The following is a 19,496-nucleotide window of genomic DNA, read 5'->3' as shown; positions in this document are numbered from 1 at the left end:
AGAAAAAGCTCTGGAGTAAGATTTTTTCCTTTGCATATTGCTTCATCCTCAAATTTCAGCTTCGGTTTGAACAGTTTTGTTACACATTTCCTGCGTCGGGTGGGGGGAAAAAAATATAAACTAGAAAGAGCACAGTAATTCACATTACGTTGTTTCCTAGGCAGAGGACCAAAATACTGCTTGCAAAATACCACTATTTTGACACTACAAAAATACAATTAGGCTCTCAATTAAATGTTATTAATTTTACTCGTGGGAGTTTGTTAGCACAAGACAGCTGAAGGAACTCCCAGGGGCTCTCACTAAAACCCTCTGCACTAAGCCTCGCCACTTCTGCAGCTACAGAAATGGGAAGAACTGTTATCTCAAAGTACCAGAACCCAAATTCTGCAGACACATCTGCCATTAACTTCACACAGGTCATTAGTCCCAGGGAACAAACTGGATTTACTCACTTGACTGGAGTTCTCTATGTGTGTACCCATGTGTTTGCAGAAGTGGGGTGCTCAAGTAGCGGCTCATAGACAAGATGGACAGACTGACAAACAGAGTCGACAACAGAACTCTCTGCTTCTTCTGAGAACTGGCATCTCCCAAAAAAGAGAGCTTTCAGATTTAATTAAATTTTACTATTTTATTTGTGAAAAAACTACAAGCAGAATTCATAAATAGACATTTCTATTTAAAGCAGGAAAATGATAAAGTGGCTTCTAATAACAGTCGTGCACATGCCAGTAACAGGAATATATTAACATCTTTTATTTGCTAGACAAAGAGCAGTGTCCAATATAAATTTCCCAAAAACATTTAAGACCTGTGAATTTCTGACCAGTTCACAAAACCACCATTGACACTTTAGCATGAAGATTAAAACAAACCTAACAGGACTGTCAGCTCTAAAGACTTTACAGAGCGGAAAAACTTTCAAAAGCGTTATACAAGCTGTCTTTCTGGGCAAATGAAAAATATAGCTCGTATAATACATTAACATAAAAATCCACAAGATAAGATTATGTTTTGACATACTTAAACAAGCATTCTATATTTGTCTCCAACAAACAAAGCTAAGGAAATAATGTAACCATCTTTACACAGTAAATTAAGGTTACAAGTCATACACAAGAACAGAACTGCTTGCGCATTAAAAACTGTTCAGCTCCATTGTCATACTCTAAATGTTGGCTCTTAAAACCATTCGGTTACATACAAGCAAAGGTTATTATATAGTCAGCAATTAATAAATTTTCAATAATTTAAGTTTACGGTAGAGCTTAAAAAAGTAGACTGAGAATGATCTTGGTAAGGCAGGAGAAAACATCTCAGTGGAAATAAACTCACGGAAGCTGCTGCCAAATTTTCGATCTGTCCAATTTGAAACAAGCAAAGTGTTCCAATTAAAATAAATAGCCTGGTGGTGTAAAACGCTGTCATTTTTCCTTTGCAGAACTACATCAAACTGAGCAAGTCAGGCAAGCTGTGTTGGTGTCTCTGTGTGTGTGTGTGTGTCTGTGTAAGAGTCGAAACTTTTGCAAACGTAACACTGTGCTTTACTTACCTGCTTTCTGTGCCACTGAACACCACGAATCTGGTCCTTCCCCTACACTAGTGTTTTGCTTGGTTTGGTTCTTAAACACGCTCCCCACCAACAGCGTGATAAACCACAGACACGGCATGGAGGGAATCCCACCCGTGGACGCGTGCCGTGGTGATGCCAACTTCAGAAATTCAGTGTAAAAGCAAATGCTATCCTTCAGATCCAGACCACAGCAGCTACGGATGAGGCTGGGGAGGTTCAATGCTTAGCTAGCAATTTCTCCTAAATACAGGTCACTTGTTCCAAACAACTTTTCCCACTTATTTATAGCAAGCTACTTTATCGAGGAGGCACGCCCAAAGAGAAAGATGTTACCGACTTTACCAGTAGCCATGAGCAGCTGGTTACAGCAATGGAAAATGGATCGACGGGTCCATTTTCACTTGAAAAAGAAGCGATTTCCTGGTACACACAATGCTTTTTTTGCACAAATTCCCAGATTCAGCAAAGAAGGTGAGCACGTGGTTTGACTTGAAGCACCAGAACTCGCCCCGCTGAAGGCAGAGGGACTTGCCACTCGCTCACGCTCTTCGCTGGATCACGGCCGAGATGCACGCAAGCCTAATTGATAACGGATCATTTATAAAGCAGTGCAAAATACACAAGTTCAGGGGCATCTTCAAAAAATCTCTCTTAAAAAATTATTCCAATACATTTCAGTAAAATAAATAAATATGGCTGACCAGTTTACCCTCCCTGAGACCCTTAAAGGAATAGTAAAAACTGGAAAAGGAATGTCTTTGCAATATCCCACTAATGTTAAAATGTGGATTGAGAAATTCATAGTATTTAAAACTATGTATAATAAATTGTCTCGATGCTCATAGTAAGCATCTGGTTTCCTTTGGTTCTTTAATAAATACTTTAAAAATGCTTAAAAAGGTAAAGACAGCCTATACTGTGAATAGAAGCAGAATTAAGTTGGGGTGCCCATGTTAACGTATTCAGAATAAAGCCACTGCTGCAAAGGCACTGCCACTGCACATACCTTCGAGCAGGGCTTCTACCAGATCCCTTACGCACACATTTCTGTCACCAGTGTGAAAGGAATCCAAGTCTGCTACTCAAAACCACACCAATTTTAAAAGAAATCTTAAATCAGTTGCCTCCAGAAAGAGAAACTACTCTCGCTAAGCAAATCATTCACAATGTAACATGCTGGCACAAAGTTGTCAAAATGTGGCCCTCTTTCATCATCCCCAGAAATCATGCATTTGATGTCAAATGAAGCCACAGCCTCTGCGCCCTAAATTACCGTAAAGCACCCTGGGGCCACTAAATAAAGATGAAAAGCAAAAGAGGTTTGGGGGGTTGTTTTTTTGTTTTTGCTGTTTAAAAAAAAAAAGTTTGTTTCACCTCTTCAGCCTAGTGTTTTAGCAGGATAATGCATGGAAGGTAAACTGTAAAGCAACACTAACAGTCAGAAAAAGAAATTACAGTCTGAATAGCTTTATAGCAAGAATGAAGGAGATGCTGGTCATGAGCATGAGCCACACGTGTTGCTCACTTGCCAGCATGAAAGCTTTTCCCTCTTTTTGCTCCCACAGCAGAAGACCAAAAAGAGTCCAAATGCTGAAAAACCCAACGTCATCACTGGACAAGATGCTGTTCAGAAACCACTCTGGGAATAGGGATGGACTTGAAGGGCAAGAGCCACCCCAACAGCGTGGTCGGGACAGACGGAAGGGGCTGACAATGACCGACCCAGGCCAGCTTGTTCCCCCAACCCACTCCTGCCCCTCCAGCCCCTGCTGCCTCCCAGCCCAGAGCAAAGCACTCCAGCTCTGATGCAGGTGGACAAAATTCATTAAACCTAAGAGCATCAAACGCCTGTGGGATTGGCTTTGCACGACATAGTGATGCTCAAGTTGCCAAGATCCGTTGCATGCCAACACCAGTCTGGTTGTGAATGCTTATGCTCCGGCCGGGCACGAACTTGCACACCACCAATCTGAGTCGCCTAATGGAAAACACAAGCTACCTGGAGCAATCTTTTATCATTTCAGATCCCAAGCTATTAAAAAAAAAATCAAAACCGTGTGTCCAGTACTTTTTAACCATTGCTTAGGGAAGAAACGGGGAAGGAACAAGAGAGAGAACAGGTCCCATCCAGGTTCAAACTTTCAGGAACACTTTTCACCTAAGACCAGTTCCATTTCAGTTTCAGTACTTTCACAGAAGGGGACTGTCCCAGATCTTGAACTGTTCAATTATATTTTTTTTTCACTTCACAGTGTTTCAAGCACCAGCGTTTCCATGTATTGGTTTCAAATAACCCTTTATATATATTTATTTATATATATATTTATATATAATTTATATCAAAACTGATAGTACACAGTATAACTGGAAGAAGAACTGAACTTAAAAAGGATATGTTGAAAGAGGATGGAGTTTGTGAATGCAATAAATAAAGCCCCCTTCCCTCCCCACCCACTCCCTTCCCAAAACAAAAAGTTGTAATGTTCATGGAAAATTGTGCACAGCAGATATTATAAAAAAGTAGATTCAGGAGCACATCCAATTATAAATGATTGTTAGGAAAATCATATAAAACAATGGAATACATAAAAGTGTCAAGAGTAATCGTTAGGGTGAGAAATTCCTTGGTGGCCAGATGCCCACAGCAAGCAGAAGTTATCCTGGTCGCATCAGTAAGAGGTCGATGTCCGAGAAAGTGTGTGTTCAAGCACAGAAGAGGCTCTCCAGGATTTGAACAGCATGGGCAGGTGGAGTGTTTGAATTTCATACCCTGATTCATAGTTTCCACAACTCCATGTGCAATTTTCAGAAAGATTCATCGTTGACTGCCGACATGTCCCCCTTTGGCGTGGAGGAACGGGACGAGCCCTTGTCTGTGCTCTCAGAGCCCGAGCTGCTCTGATTCTGTTGTTCTGATCCTGCACTGGAGGTCACTGTAGAAGATGACGTGGAAGAGGAGCGAGTCTTTTCCTTAAAGTCTGTGATAATTACTGTGACATTTCCCACTGTGACTGCCAGCTGCTGTGCGGTACTTCTGTCCACATTTTTCAGTCTGGGTCTAAAATAGATGAGAAAACATTTATTAAAAAGATAAAAATAAAAGAGAAAGGAAGGGTTTATAGAAAATGCATTTGGCAACCAACTCCGTGTGACTTGTCCTCTCCTCGGCTGCGCAAATGGCAATAGCTGGGAGGAGAACCTGGGCAGCAGTGAGTGCTGCACAGCAGACGACCAAGGTTTGACCTTCTGCTCCCTGCGACACCCCGGGCCGCGAGGGCTGCAGCACCAGGCTCAGCCCCAGAGGAAAGACCCATCTTGCAGAGCTCTGCAAAGGGTTTGCGCTGCACACTTATCCCTGATCCAGTTCTGCCAGAAAGGAGGACACTACAGCAGAGCCAAGCAGACAGGAGCCAGACAGACTGAAGGATCTCCTCCCCAGGGGGCAGATGAAAGAGTTCTCTTATCTAAATTCACCATCTCATCATGTGCCCTGATGTTAGGAGACAAGGCTGTGACTCCGCAATACAAAACCACATGAAAGCATCTGACCACAGCTCTTTCATTCCCATATTGGAACTCTACAGCTGCAAACAACACAGGCACTGGGACAGCTTGGCTTCTCTTTCAACTGCTTTGAGCTTATACAGATCGGATGCCCAATCAGCCTATGTATAAAAACGCTCAAAATGTTCCCTCTGGAACTAAGGCTATTGTAAATAAAATCCAGAATGTACAACGGTATTTCTTGCAGCTAGTGCTTTTAGTTAGGGGAAAGGAATAAAGAAAAGAAAAAAAAAAAAAATAAAAACCACAACCACCAGAAAAGAACACACTGGTATTTATAGCTCAGGATTATCTCAGTAATTTGCACGCTGTGCTATCATTCAATTAGTAATGAAGCTAATAAGGGTCTAGACTCCAGGAAGCTGACAATTCACGTGCATTTCAGGGGCTGGTCCAAAGCTCTGATCCAACAAACCCTGGACACTCCTCCAGCTACCAGCAAATTCCCAGTCAGCTGCAGTGACTGCTGCAATTTACAGCTTTTGCTCCTAATTAAGGGTCAGGCTTAAGCAGCGGAATATTCCCAATGGGGAAATTAAAAAGGAGAGTCTTTATACATCAGTGAAAAGCAGCTTGCTGAGAACTGTCTTATTCCAAGGCATGGAGAGAAGGTTAGTTTCCTTCGGGATCAAGCTCCAGCTTTTGAACCAATCTGCCTTTCCTCCTTGTCTGCAGCACATCAGGCTAACACAGCCAAAACAAAACAAAGCGGAAATTAAGCCACGCATACTCAATGGCTTGCAGTGCTACCTTAGCAAGGGGAAAGTCCCTAAGTAGTAGTTATCCAAGTGGTATTCTAGAGGTAGATATATAGCAAAAGGTATTAAAGACAGATGTACAGCTTCAAAAACAGAGTAATCATATTTCTGCAGACTTCCTTAACAAAAATGAAGTTACTGCACCAAAAATAGTATTTTCATATCTAACCTAGGAGATTGCTTCAACTTTTGACAAGTACCATAGGAGAAGCATTTCTAATAGATAGAAAATATGATTAAAATACTGCTTCATGGGTATAACCATCACCAAAACCTCCTACTTGAAACAGTCCCTTAGTGACCAGCCTTCTCAAACCCAGAGCTGTGCGTAGTGAATTCCCGCAGCAGTGACACACACACCCACGTGTACACGTTGTACATTACGCGCTTGCAGGAGTTGGCAAATTCAACACGTAACCACAGGCTAGATTAAATGATGTCACCTTGTTTGTGGGTAAGAAGAAAGGCCAGCTAGCTCAGCAAGTTTTGGGGTTTCCGTCGGCTTTCAGATAGCATCTCAGTAGATGAAGGCTGCCCCCAGAGCCTCGGCAGCAAACAAAGCAGCAAGCATTCCCGGAAGCGTAGTACGTGTACGGATTTTCCTCCCTAAGCCCCAAGTTCCTCTAGGAAACCCAGTTCTTCCTGTAATTTGCCTGGGTCATTTCTACTCAGAAACAGCCAAAAAATAAAAAGCTGGCCTAGATACCGGAACTGCCTCCACCTTTCTACAGGGTTGAACATGCAACTCCTGCTATTGCTTGTCAAAAGCCAGCACTGGTAGTCATATTTAGCAGATGCGAGAAGGGAAGGGAGGGGGATGGAAACATTAAACAAACAAACAAAAATCAAACACCAACAAAACAAAACAAACTCATATGGCCTAAACTGCATTAAGTTTTCCCCAGATAAGCTCCCGCTACCAGCAGCATTTGAGTTAAGCCACACGTCAAGAGCCTGAATGGAACTGCCCAAGCATCTTTAAATGCCACCACAAAGTCCGACAGCGGGACGGGGGGAAGCAGGGCTGAGGTGCAGGATTTCTCGCCAGTGCCGCTCACAAACACCTTCTCAATGTCAGTTTTAGAACTGAGCCCTCCAACCCTTTCTGCAGGGTCCTTTTGGGGTCTCCCCTGTGCAAAGAGCTGATTAGGCACAGACGGAAACTTCCAGACAATCTCTTCAGCACATGCACACAATTTTTGCTCCTACAGAAGTCAAAGGGACTGGCTCATTCACGTTATTTTGCAATATTAAACACCCTGATGCTTCATGTTTATAGCTGAAAAAGTTTATGGCCAAATAAGAAATGTGTTCCAAAACAATCGATCTGAAAGCACACAGGAAGATGTGGAATAAACCAAGATGTTTTCTCAGAAACAGGCATGCTATCCAAGAAGGTCAATGTTCTTTAAAAATCCACAGAGATCCTTTAAACGGGATTTACAAAAAACAGTTAACTTTTTTTTTTTCATGCACAGGTTTCATAACTGTTCAAGTTTTGGGTTTGATTCTGTAAAAACCAGATCATTTAAAAATGCACTTGACAGCACTCCTGAGGGCAGCGAATTGCAAGAAAAGTTCCACTAAACTAAATACTTAAGACAGTTTAATAACTGAAGGAGATGATGTATCCCTTAAAGGTATCCAGCCAGAACTGATAATATTAAGGATTAGTTAAGAATGACAAAAGCTTGCCGCAAAACATAGACTAGAAGACTCTGCAGTAGACAGAGTGACTCCTTTGAGGAGTAAAAAAAAAAATATTTGACATAATCTATCAATTTAACGCTATCTCATTAGTCAAGTGCATCAAGTCCCCCGCATCCTAAGCCTCAAACAAGAACTGTTCCAAAATGAACAGGCCTGAAAAAAAAAAATCATCACTGCAATAAAGCTATATTTCTATAATGAAATCAGGAATGCACAATTAGACCTTTGGGGGCTGAGAAAGCATAAGCAGCAGTCCCCACAAACAGCTTAAGTCTTCTAGCACAGCAAATCTCACAATGCCCTCACTTCGTGCAGGCAAGTTACTGTGTAAAGGATATTCTCTCTATTAAGTGTTTTCAAGCCATTATTTAAAAAAACTTCCAAGCCAAGTGTTTTCTGCACAGTGACATCTCGTCAATCTTAATGCCAAAAGCAGCGCAAAGCATATTTCCCATGTGCTTGGCAGCTGTTAGCAGCTAACTAATATTGCTTCAGTTCATGTGGCTTTGCTATAAAATACCTATTACAGAATATTTTTTAAAGTGAAGCAATTCTTATGTAGCCGACATAGGCAAATCATGCAGTTGAATGCCATCTCTTGTAGCCCTAAGTTCCATAACATAAAACCTGTACTTTGATGGTGAATTTTTGATTTCAGAAATAGAGCACAAGGCACCATTTAAATAAAACAAGCATGGTGTATCAGTATAGGCATGACTAGGAAAAAGCCTCTTTCCATAGACAGCTATTCATTTGAAACTTAGACAAATATGAAACCAATCATTCATGGTTTTTATTGATAGTAAGATTCTAGCAAATCTGTTCATGCAGTCTTTTAATTCCCATATACTTGGAAAATTATCTTGACTATTATGGTGATTGAATTAAGGATAAGGAAGTAAAAAAGCAACCTTTGTTGCGGTTATCAAGCGAGGATAAAAATTTGACAAAGGCCACTGCAATAGGTGATTATTTTCTTCCTCCACGGTGTTTAACAGCTAGAAGCATTACTGCCCAATCAACAATACGATTATTTTAGCAGAGAAATGAAAAAATTGAGTGGACAATAGAACAAAAATTTCCAATGCCTGAATCAGTCCTCACCAGCAGAGTGTTTGAGTGTTGTACATGGAGAAGTCACTGATGGTCTTGCCATACTAATGCTGGCAAACCCTGGGGTTTAGACTGTATTCTGCCTCTGTCTGTCCAAAAATGTGTCTGCTGTTTAACACAGTTCTCAGATATTGAGAGCTTCACTTTAGTATAAAGTTACCTTGAAGTGTGATTTGAGTCGCTGGTCTTTGTTGTAGTATTCCCAGACTGTATACTGTTCGCTTCACTAGGAGGATCTTTCACAATATCCAACTTTGGTCTGCAAGAATTGGAGGGATGACAAAGAACACAAAGTTAGATCAACTGCGCAATTAATCAATGCACAGTGCTACCGAAATCACTCCACATTTAACAGTGTATCCTTCAAACTTACTTAGTCTTCTTGTTAGCGTTCTTCTTCGTAACACTTGGACTGATTTCCTTCTCTTTGTCAGGTTTTTCTTTGTCTTGCTTTTCCACTTTCTCCTTCTTCTCTTTCTTAGGCGGTGGTGGGGTTGCATATTGCTGGGCAACTTGTTGTGCCACCAACTGAGAGTTTATTCTAGGTTTTCTATAATGACAATAAAAAGAGATCAATAGTCAACTTTACACAGTAAAATGACCTCACCAAAAGCAGTATAAAAATGTATTTCAGCAACCAGGGAAGAATACTCCACTTATAAAGTACCAAATGGACACGTGAAGTACTACCAAGATTTCGGGGGTGAACAATAGTGCGAAAGCAGCTTTCAAGAAGTTGCCAGCCACACACTGTGGCTACACTTCGAGAGAAGGGAGTGAGAGAGCGATGAAAATAAGTTTCCTGATAAACATCACCTCCTCCTTATCTCTCAATCTGGTTCCCTGAAGCAGCAAACCTCACACAAACAACATGAGAAGGTAACTGAGATGACATTGTCCCGAGGGCCGGGACTGAAGCTCCCTGGCAGGAGCGCAGAAGACAAGCGGGCATTCACGGGGGAGTGGCTGTGCCAGCCTCCGACACACCGACTGCACACAATTCTCTGCAGTCCCCAACAGTGCTCAGACACAATACACAAAAAACCTGTCATTTGAAGACTATTCCCATTTCAAATTATGATTTATTAAAAACAAAAAAAAAATAGCTTGGCATGTAACTAGTACCTTGGTTACTGGTCCTCACAGTCTCAGAAATTTTACCTTCATCTCTTCTGCATTGCTCATCCAAACACTCATCTCAGCTTAACAACTCAAATCTCTCCCTCCTGGCCTGGCACATCACAAAGCAGTTTATACTCTGAATACTCTGACTATTCACGATCAATTCTGCCCCTTCAACATGCCAGAAAGATCTATGCTCCCTGTGTCCACACAGCTTAGGGGAGGGGGGAAAAAGCCACGTTATCAGCCCCATTAGTAGTCCATTATGAGCTGAATACTAATGGCAACAGTTGCTCATGCTTGTTCATAAATGTCATAAATATGATTCAAATTTTCTGCATAGATCAGACTACACCAGATCACCAGTGAACACAGCACACAATTAGCATTAAGCCCACAACTGGAACACAAAAGCTCAAGGGTTTCTGCTGCGGAGCTCTGTATCTGCACCCAGTTTTTACCACACACACCTAGAGTGACTTTAAGAAGCTACTTAATGGTTTCATGTGTTTTTAAGGAGAAGAAAAAAAAAATAAAAACAGACCACTGATGGCTCACAAGTAACATCTGCATTTAGAGACGATGCAGACAACGGAACACCCAGGAAAGTTCCACTCCCTGTCACAGGAAAATCCAAGTATCTAATAAGCCTGTCTTGGCACTGGTTTCCTGTAAAATGGCAAAAAGATGTTCTTGCTGAATCCAGATATACTTAAATATTTCATTTCACTACCACAGCTTATTATAAAGTCTATGCAACAGGTTGTTATCAGACCCCCGATCTGTCTCAAAGCCACTGGCATTTGGATTTTTCACCCAACATAGAAACTATAACTCATTTTATGCTACAATCTGCATACATTTCTGAGTCAAAGATGATCTGGTCTTCAGCCTTAAATAACTGATGCTGAAATGTTTTGCAGATCAGATCAAGCAGTAACCTGTTCCACAGAACAGTGAAGATACTTAACATCTGTGCATTTAAAATCCCATATACAGCAATTTCTGTCTGTATGACTGAGAATAAACCCATAAGAAAAAGTGGTTTGGTTACATGGAAAAGATTTTCAGATTGATACAGCCACACTAAGAGATGACAACAGTAGCTTGTGTCAAGCAACCTGCTAACCGCCTGCTCAAAAAAAAGGAGAGATAAAGTGTCAAGAAATCTTCAAAGAGAGGGCAGATACCATCTCCCTGCATGATCATACATGATTAACCTCACTGCTTGAAGCTGCCGCTTATGCTCAGACTTATAGTTATTTGCTGTTTACACAACCAGCTAAGGCAGAAACCCGAGCCATTCATGGGAAATCCCAATTCAACAATCTGAGAGCACCTTCAAAGCTTTTCTACTCCACACAATCCTGTTTGTGATGTTATTTCCATGTCTTATGTCTTATGTTGTAGGAGTACTGCACTGCTTGAACGAAGACACAAATTTTTAAATGGAAACCTCAACTAAAGTAAAATTTCAAAAAATAAGAAAAAAAATAAATAAGTCATGCTGCATTTCCCTAGAAAAGGCTGGAATCCAGAAAAGACCAGCCAGCCTTAAAGTGCTCCTGTGGAGACACTTCACCCTGTGCTCTCCCACTCCTTATCTGTGTCTGTGACAGCACACTACATCTATTAAGGTTTATCATTTTCTGGCCAGCCACTAACAGAACTAGTACAAGTCCTCCAAAATCCGTCTTTACATATTTCTTCTTACCACGATGGCTTGCTGGTGATGGCAAACCCCAAACTGAAAGCAAGCAGAACAGAAAGCTGCTGTGCCTTCAGACAACACGGAGCATGTTTCAAGATGTGCTACACTAGAAAAACAGACTGGTTTTTTTCAAAAAAGTAACGCAAATACCCCAAAGCTTTCCAATTCCTAATTTGGTCACTCAAATTAGCAGCAAGCTCAGGAAAGTTAAAAAACAGGTAAGTTGAGCAACTGGCATACTAATACAACTAATAATAGGAGTAACAAAATCCTTCAAATAAAGCCCACGCTGCCACTACAGGCAGGACATGCTGGTTACAAGCCCTTCACAAAACGCCAAGCAAAGCAAGTAGAGTAGTGCATTTTTAACCACAGCAAACTACAACCATAGTAACCACAAATGAGTAAAATAGCTGCAATATACAAAACTTGCTCCAAGTTTCCCTGCCTATCAAAAACACACTTCAAGGGCTAATGCTGATCTAATCTAGTACCGACCATCCCTCCAACGCCGCTCCTGCCTCTACAGCCACCAGTGCTGTATCCCAGTCACCCTGTTTGTCACAGCAGTCACTTCTTTGTGAGTGCTGCGAATTCTCCTCCAGCTGTGGCAGGAGGTAAGCTTGCATTGTCTTCTAGAAATAAGGAAAAGCATCAATTCAATAATACTTTGCAATGTATACTAGTTGTCTTCCCTTTCAGAGTTTGAATGAGGAAAGGGAAGGGAAAAAAGTATCAGCGGAGAGAAACAAGCCTCAGTCCCACTTGGGCTGCAACCATTTAACGCGCTCTGGTTTCTATCGCAGACTCTGAAGTTGTAGGAACCGAAGGATCCTTTTCCTTTTTCTGTTTTTGAACAGATGTGTCCGAGCCTTCTTGCCACCAATTTTGTTCCAGCTGCCCGACCCCCCCTATTTTTGCAGTCTCCAAAGAGAATGCTTCGATCCAAATACACCATTTTTTAAAGAAACAGAAGTTATCATTCAAGCAGGATAACCTGAACAGAAACTTGTAGCTCCTTCTAAATTTTTTGCAAGAATAAACAGCCTCTGAAACAAGTATTAACTGTTTTTACCCCAAATCCACTCATGAGCTTGATTTCTGTAACATTAAAACAAATAATAGAAACAAAGAATACATTTAAGTGACAAAATTAACCCCCAACTCTGCCTCTTCCAAGCTTTCTAACCAGCACTCGCACCTGAACTATACTGTCATTTAGTAGAAGGTTTAAACTAACAACATACACACAAACCACAACTAACAAGTTTCAGCTTCCAAAAAATTATCTGAAGTGATGCAATGTTTAGTACTACACTTGGTTCTTGGATTCCTGAGCAGACACCAAATGTTGGGCCGTGGTGCTCAGCCTCCTCTGGCAGGACACCAGCTCTACTGGCCCAACTTCTGCTGCAAGAGACTTTGCTTCAATTTCCTCCTTGCTATGGCCCTAAAAATCAAAATATGTTATCACACCTTGGTGGCCACCATTACTTGACACTTGCTCTGCACTTAGTATCAGATGAGTGCTTTCAAAAACAGAGAACATGGCAACACCAGAGGAATGTTATAAGAAGAATTTTTCAATGTAAATGTCTGAAATAGGCACATTTCCTTCTACCTGAATGCTGAGGTTATACTTTGCTTGGACAATTTTACCCTAATTTAAGCAACTGTCTAGGTAAAGACTCAACCATCAAGGTCCAACACTGATATGACAAGTAAATGAACATTATCTTTTTTTCAACATGAAAAGGATTGTCTTCTCCCCATCTAAAATTAAGAGCAAATAAAATACATTAAACTGTGCTTTCAAAGTTATGTTCAGCCAAATAAATTTTTTCACATTAAACTGCAGTTTACATCACAGGAGCAGATATTTGCACAACAACGCATGATCTTTGCAGCAAGGACATACAGATGCATGAAAATGGTGAAATACATTTGTTTGTTCTGAGTGTGGTTTTGGTACCTCAGCCTTTACCATCAACTACTGTAAATGTTGCACACAAATACTTTAAAAACAGATCCACACAGAAATTTTATGCCTGTAAATATTATATCCTCAGACTGTTGTATTAAATGACACTGGGATGTGTGGCTCACAGAAAATGGAATAAATGCAAGACCTCTCACAAAGGGCTCACCAAGTATGTCACTGCGCTCTTGAAATCAGAAAAAAATCGTACTTACAAGGTGTTGGCAAGTATCTCGCAGTGCTTCACTACCTGCATTTTCTTCTGAATCTCAAAGCTTCCCTTCAAAATCTGTCTCAGGACCAAATCCAGAGCACTGACACCCAGGAATTCTGCTGCTCTCCTAACCCCTGCAACAGGGCTGAGGAGCAGAGCAGCACAAATCACACCACACATCCAACACAGGGTAGTTACTCAGACCTGGATTTCTACAGGGATGTAAGAGCATAAGTTGCACCATATTTTTCATATGACCCTAATTTCTGTATCTGTTTGGGATTTCTTTGGTCCCACCACCTTAGGAAAAGACAAGTCACCCAACCCCTGCAGAGACCGCGGAGCAGAAACAGCGGATGGTTTATACCCACAGCAGCTCATACAGACCTTAAGGGACCCAGCAATCCCCAGAAACGTGGATCTAATTATAATTGCTCTTACTTTCCTACAACTATGTTATCAGAAGAATGAAAGTGGCATCAAGTGGGATTTCAGAGTCAAAAGCCTCATGTAACATGAAGTACCGAGGATTTGGATAATTTCATGCTGTTCAGCTTTGATGCAAGCGGCGATAGCGGCAGACCTCTGCACAGCTTGATCTTTCTTTGAGAAATGTGTTTCAGACACTGTGCAGTGGGAAATACGTGATTATTTTAATAATCCTAGTCACATATTAATATGACTTTGCTCAAATAAAAGACTAAAAGCATTTATGGCAGTGTTTATAAAACAATTAGTGCCAAACCAATAATACAATAAGTGTTCTTCTGAGCAGTAATGTAAAGCAAGGTGAGAAACTAACTCATGAACACATTACAAAAAATTAACATCTCTTTAGAAGATTCTTACATCCAGAAGAACCAAAGCTTTGGAGAAATGAAGCCATAAAGGTGACAGGGTAAGCACTCGGTCTTGTATGCATATTTTTCAGCTCATTTGTAATGACCACATGGTCCTTTTTAGCAACAAGAAAAAGGACAAATGCACAAATTGTCCTTCGTGTACAACTGCAAAATAGTATGGAAACTGTATACATTTATCTGAGAAGTTGTCCATGCAATATAAGACAACAAGGCAACAACAGAAAGAGTAAAAGAGAACTAGAAGGACAAACAGCAAGAAATATGTGACTGAGCACTATTTTGTTGAAAGAACAGAATTTTCCTTTAACACTGATGTGCTAGTGCTGTGCTTTTATTTAGAATATGGATGTTTAAAAAAAAAAAAAATGAAGTTAATCTAAGGAACATCTACTGCTGGGGTGCAGGCTCTGCTTTTTCATGGCATTGCCCACAGGACAGGGTTATCTTTCAGCTGAAGAAAACATTTGTTACAAATCTTATACAGAAGGGGACAACAACATATTTTAAAGACTCCGTGTGTCGAGTACCAACATTTTGGAAAAACGTGAAAGAAAGTAACAGCTTCACACAAACAAAAAAGCTTGTTCACCACAAAACAAACTAAGTACATTTAAAAATGTATGAACACTTCCAGAAAGCCTCTGACAAACTGTTCAACATCCTCTTGACCATCCAGCCCGTTGTCTCCCATCTCCTCAGAAGAGGCAGGAACCAGCAACGCAGAGATAAGGAGCCTCAGCTTTGCGATAACTATTCCTGGCCACGACAACAAACCTTGAGCTGTTCAGATTTCAGAAGAGTGTTTTAAAACTTCATGTTTGTCCACCAGCAGTTTTCAGACCTCAGGTCATTTCTCACAGTTTGAATACCTCCCACAGTACTTATGTTTTTAAACTTTAAAAAGTTCAAAATTATTAACAGTAGTTAATATTTAACCATCTCAAAAAGCTGCCAGCTCCTGCTTTTTAGGGTGAAACCCAGCTTTTCTCCAACTTTTTTTTCGCTTCTCTTTTTTTAATTAAGAATGGAAAGTTATTAAATGACGCACAAGCTGACACTTCTCTTCACACAGTGCAATAGGCATTACTGTTTCCTGGAAACCAGCTAGTCACTGCCTTGGTGCCACTACACGGTACCTGAAGTTCTTTAATCTATGCCTGTAAAAAGAATACTCAATTGTTACAGAAGCCTTAGCATTGCTTATTTTTAACTATTTGGGCATTTTTACAAATCAATGCATATAAATCAAAGAGTTTTATTCCCAGAGTTACCACAGCACAGATTCTGCAGCTCGCATTTCTGATTTTTTTAGTGAAAAATACCCTAAACATTTGGTTTGGACTACAGGTTTATTCTGATACGTGTCTGTGGAGGGCTGATGAGACTAAGTAGTGTGAGACAGCAGCAAACAAGTTCCTGTACACTCTGGAGAATAAAGAGCCATCCCTACAAGGTCTCCTGCAAAACAGCACTTCTCCAGAGCAACAACTCTCCTCCTTTGCAGCTATTTCATCTGAAATTGCAAGATGGCACGAGGAAGAGTTAAACACAAGTTGTTCTTCAGAGTTCTTTGATGCCAGAGCATGGAGGGAAAATAGCAGTGACAGTGAATAATGATGCTGACTATCAGTAACTGGAAGAGAGCCTGAAGTTTGCTTAACCATTAATACTGTAAAATTTAACTTACTATGTCTGCAGGAGGCAAAACAAAAGTCACGCTGAAGTTCTGGAAGAAATAGTCTGTTTCTCCTTTTAGAGTAGAAGCCTGCTTGGCAGCTCAGGCAGTGCTGGCAGCCTCACACATCCTCTCATCTGTAGCACCTAGGCTGCAACAGGAGATAATTTCCTATCTAATCGGCAGGAAATAACAAGCGCCAGTGACAGCCCTGAGGCTGCCGAGCAGATGCTCACCCTGAAGTTGCTTTCCCTGCCCAGTCCTGATCCCCAGCACAGACCCACTCTGACGATGGGGAGAGTTCCCGGCCGTCTGGGCTCCATCCCTAGGGCTTCAGCCCCACAGCTGCTCAGTGTGCAGCACCCACCCACACGCTCCCATTGGCAGGTACTGCGGGAGCTTCTGGGTCCATATACATACATATATATCCACATTTACACACCATGGCAAGGCAGTGCCGAAGCGCTGTGTACCCTGCTGAAGTTGCACCTGCATTCCCTTGCTGGAATTATTTCCAACAGGAACATCTTTTAAGAACTAGAATTTTGGGGAAAAGTCTAAATTACCTTTTTCTGCTTGCTTCCTTAGATGTAAAATGAGTACAGAATTTGCAAAACACCAAAGTTACCACATTTTAAGCACATTGTATCTTGTTTGAAAGAACTGTCTAAATGATCACAACTTCATCACGCTTACAAATTTTATAAAGCTACTTCTGATTCATGACTGTATGTAAAGTCTAAGACAAAAGTACATAGCCAGAATTACAGCTTTTCCACTATTTTACACAAAAAAATAATTTTCCACCAAGATTTTAATGGCACATTAAATAATGAGAAATAATAATAATTTTTTAAAAAGTACAATACATCGCTCCTGCTTAAAACAAAATTTGCAATATGGATTACAATAGCATCAATGCCCAATTGCAACATCACCCTAAATTCCAGTTGAACATTACAACTCCTGTTCTTGCTTTCCGCCTAAGCATTCCCTTACCACCTGTAGTTAGGTCCATGGCTGAGCATTCAGGAAAAAGCATTGCCTCCTTCCCCACAAATGCTATAAATGAATAGAAGTTCTACAGCAGTAGAAAAACTGTGCTAATATGTACAAAATCCACAACCAAGCATTTACAAAAATGAGATGCAACCATAAACGTGAAGATCACACCACGCTTGACCTTGAAAAGATGGTCTTGAGATTACAAAGTCATTTTTTCTGAGGTATGTGAATTTCTTTGGTTATCAATAATTTTCGTCTTATGTTGCAAGTGCTGCAAAAGCTTCATTTCTAGAAACTGATTGCAATCACAGTCATCGTGCTATTGACCCATTCACTGATCCACTCAGAGCTTCAGGTTAATGCGTCACTGAAAATTCATATCCGTACTTCAGCAGGCTGTACACCAAAAAGGTAAAACTTGTTGTGCAGCTGCTTCTGGTATTTTCTTCTACAGACACACCATACTGCAAAATGGCAAAATACCAAATGTTCCATGATTTACAAAGACTTACAAAATTGTTATGGAAAATTCACTGATCTCAGCACAAAATTTACTTGCCTACTACCACCAGAATGATGATCAAACTAAGGTGATTTTACTTGCCTGTCAAAAATAAGCTGCTCTCACTAGCAAAAATTTGAAAACAGTTCATAAAGCTGGCAGTAAACAAGATGTGTATAATAAAATACTCAGATTTACAACAAAAGCTATTACTTAAATACTTCTTCCTATTTGGCTGTTTATTAAGCTACATATAATCCTGAGGAAAGTGAACAGGCTCAAAACTTCCCGTTGAGTAACAAGGCGCAGCTGGCAGCATGGGGTGTAAATGAGCCTGATGAAAATCTAGCATGTAGATTTCCCAAAGCAACTACTTATAACTACTGTATTATGAATTAAATAATGAAAATTGAGGAAAAATAATAGTTTTAGCAACTGTAGCTAACGCTGAAAACTAAGAATACCAGGACTCGGTGTTACAAAAGTGTTTTATCACTGCTGTTAATATATATATTTTCATTTCAGACACTGAAATCTTGAGTAGAAATGGAAATTGTCATGTATACACCATCGTTTAATCCAGTTTGACATGTACCATCTGGGAGCATCTGCCTCCAGGTTTTGGGACACTTAAACTTTCACACTTCAAAATCACAGCAGGAGAGAGACCAAAACTAGAAAACAAGCAAGAAAAAGAAGAAATGCTGGTAAAATATTCTCCCTACCAAGAAAGAGACATCAGCCAAATTCTGTAGTGGATCCCCCTTCCCAAAAGCTTGTACTAAAACAAGGAAAATACATTTCCAAAAAGATTCTTCTTAAAAGTGTGCTATAGGGTAAGCACAAAGAATAACCCACACATTTCTAGCAAGACAAGTTATAAGAGCACTCACACTTTAAACATACTTAAGCATCTCCACATTTGAATATGTGTCAGAGATAGGATGCCTTATAACATAGCATCACATATAATACCATTTCCAAAGATAACTGTCACTGTTTGGTTTTGGTGGGTTTTTTTGGTTTGTTGGTTTGTGATTTGTTTGGTTTTGTTTTGTTGGTTTTTGGTTTTTTTGTTTTTTGTTTTTTTTAAGAGAAAAATGTAGTCTAATCAACATCTGCCACAAATCAATGTTTAAATAATGGGTCTAAAACACCACCTGTTGTATAGCTGGAGTTGCATAAGATTCTAATATTTTGAAGCTCCACACCAATATCATTGGTCCAGAATTTGTATTTTGACAACATTTCCAAAATCCATTAACTTTTATTAGCAAACAGAAGGTAAAATTTAACTCTGAAATCAGGTGAACTTCTATAAATTTGGAGACTGAAATTTTAAAACTTCCAATCCAAGTTTTAAACTCAGTTCTGATGCAGAGAGATCTTTTTTGCAACCACTGTCTACCCTTTCAAATACCATCCTAAGATCTGTACCAGCAGGACTGGAACAGCCTCCAAACGTGTGAGGGATGGTCACTAGCAAGAACTACATAAAGGGGTTTCCAGTCACTTAAGCATAATGCTTAAATTTGCATAGTACTTATTCTTTGAGAAATGCAGATAATCCCAATAGCTAACCTCCATACAGAGAGGCACGACAGCTTTGCTTAAAAACAAACAAGAAACTTCTGACTAACTCTTTTTGCGGAGTCCCTTGACAATGCAGGGAAGTGCTGGTTTATCAGAGTAAAATTTCACTGTG

At 40.3% G+C, this 19,496-nt stretch overlaps 1 protein-coding gene across 1 annotated transcript in view; it reads right to left on the bottom strand.

Annotated features, from left to right (window-relative positions):
- Positions 1-614: 614 nt before the first annotated feature.
- Positions 615-19,496, bottom strand: part of RYBP (RING1 and YY1 binding protein) — a 43,782-nt gene continuing 24,900 nt past the window's right edge. The window contains exons 3-5 of the mRNA XM_065845823.2: positions 9,095-9,271; positions 8,882-8,980; positions 615-4,634 (exon numbers count right to left, since the gene is read on the bottom strand). Of these exons, the coding sequence (XP_065701895.1) occupies positions 4,382-4,634; positions 8,882-8,980; positions 9,095-9,271 (529 nt within the window). The 3' untranslated portion in view covers positions 615-4,381. The remainder of the gene's footprint in view (positions 4,635-8,881; positions 8,981-9,094; positions 9,272-19,496) is intronic.

Source organism: Patagioenas fasciata, chromosome 10 (genome assembly GCF_037038585.1).
Source record: "Patagioenas fasciata isolate bPatFas1 chromosome 10, bPatFas1.hap1, whole genome shotgun sequence".
Classification (NCBI taxonomy): Eukaryota; Metazoa; Chordata; class Aves; order Columbiformes; family Columbidae; genus Patagioenas; species Patagioenas fasciata.
This window is presented reverse-complemented; position numbering and strand designations above follow the sequence as displayed.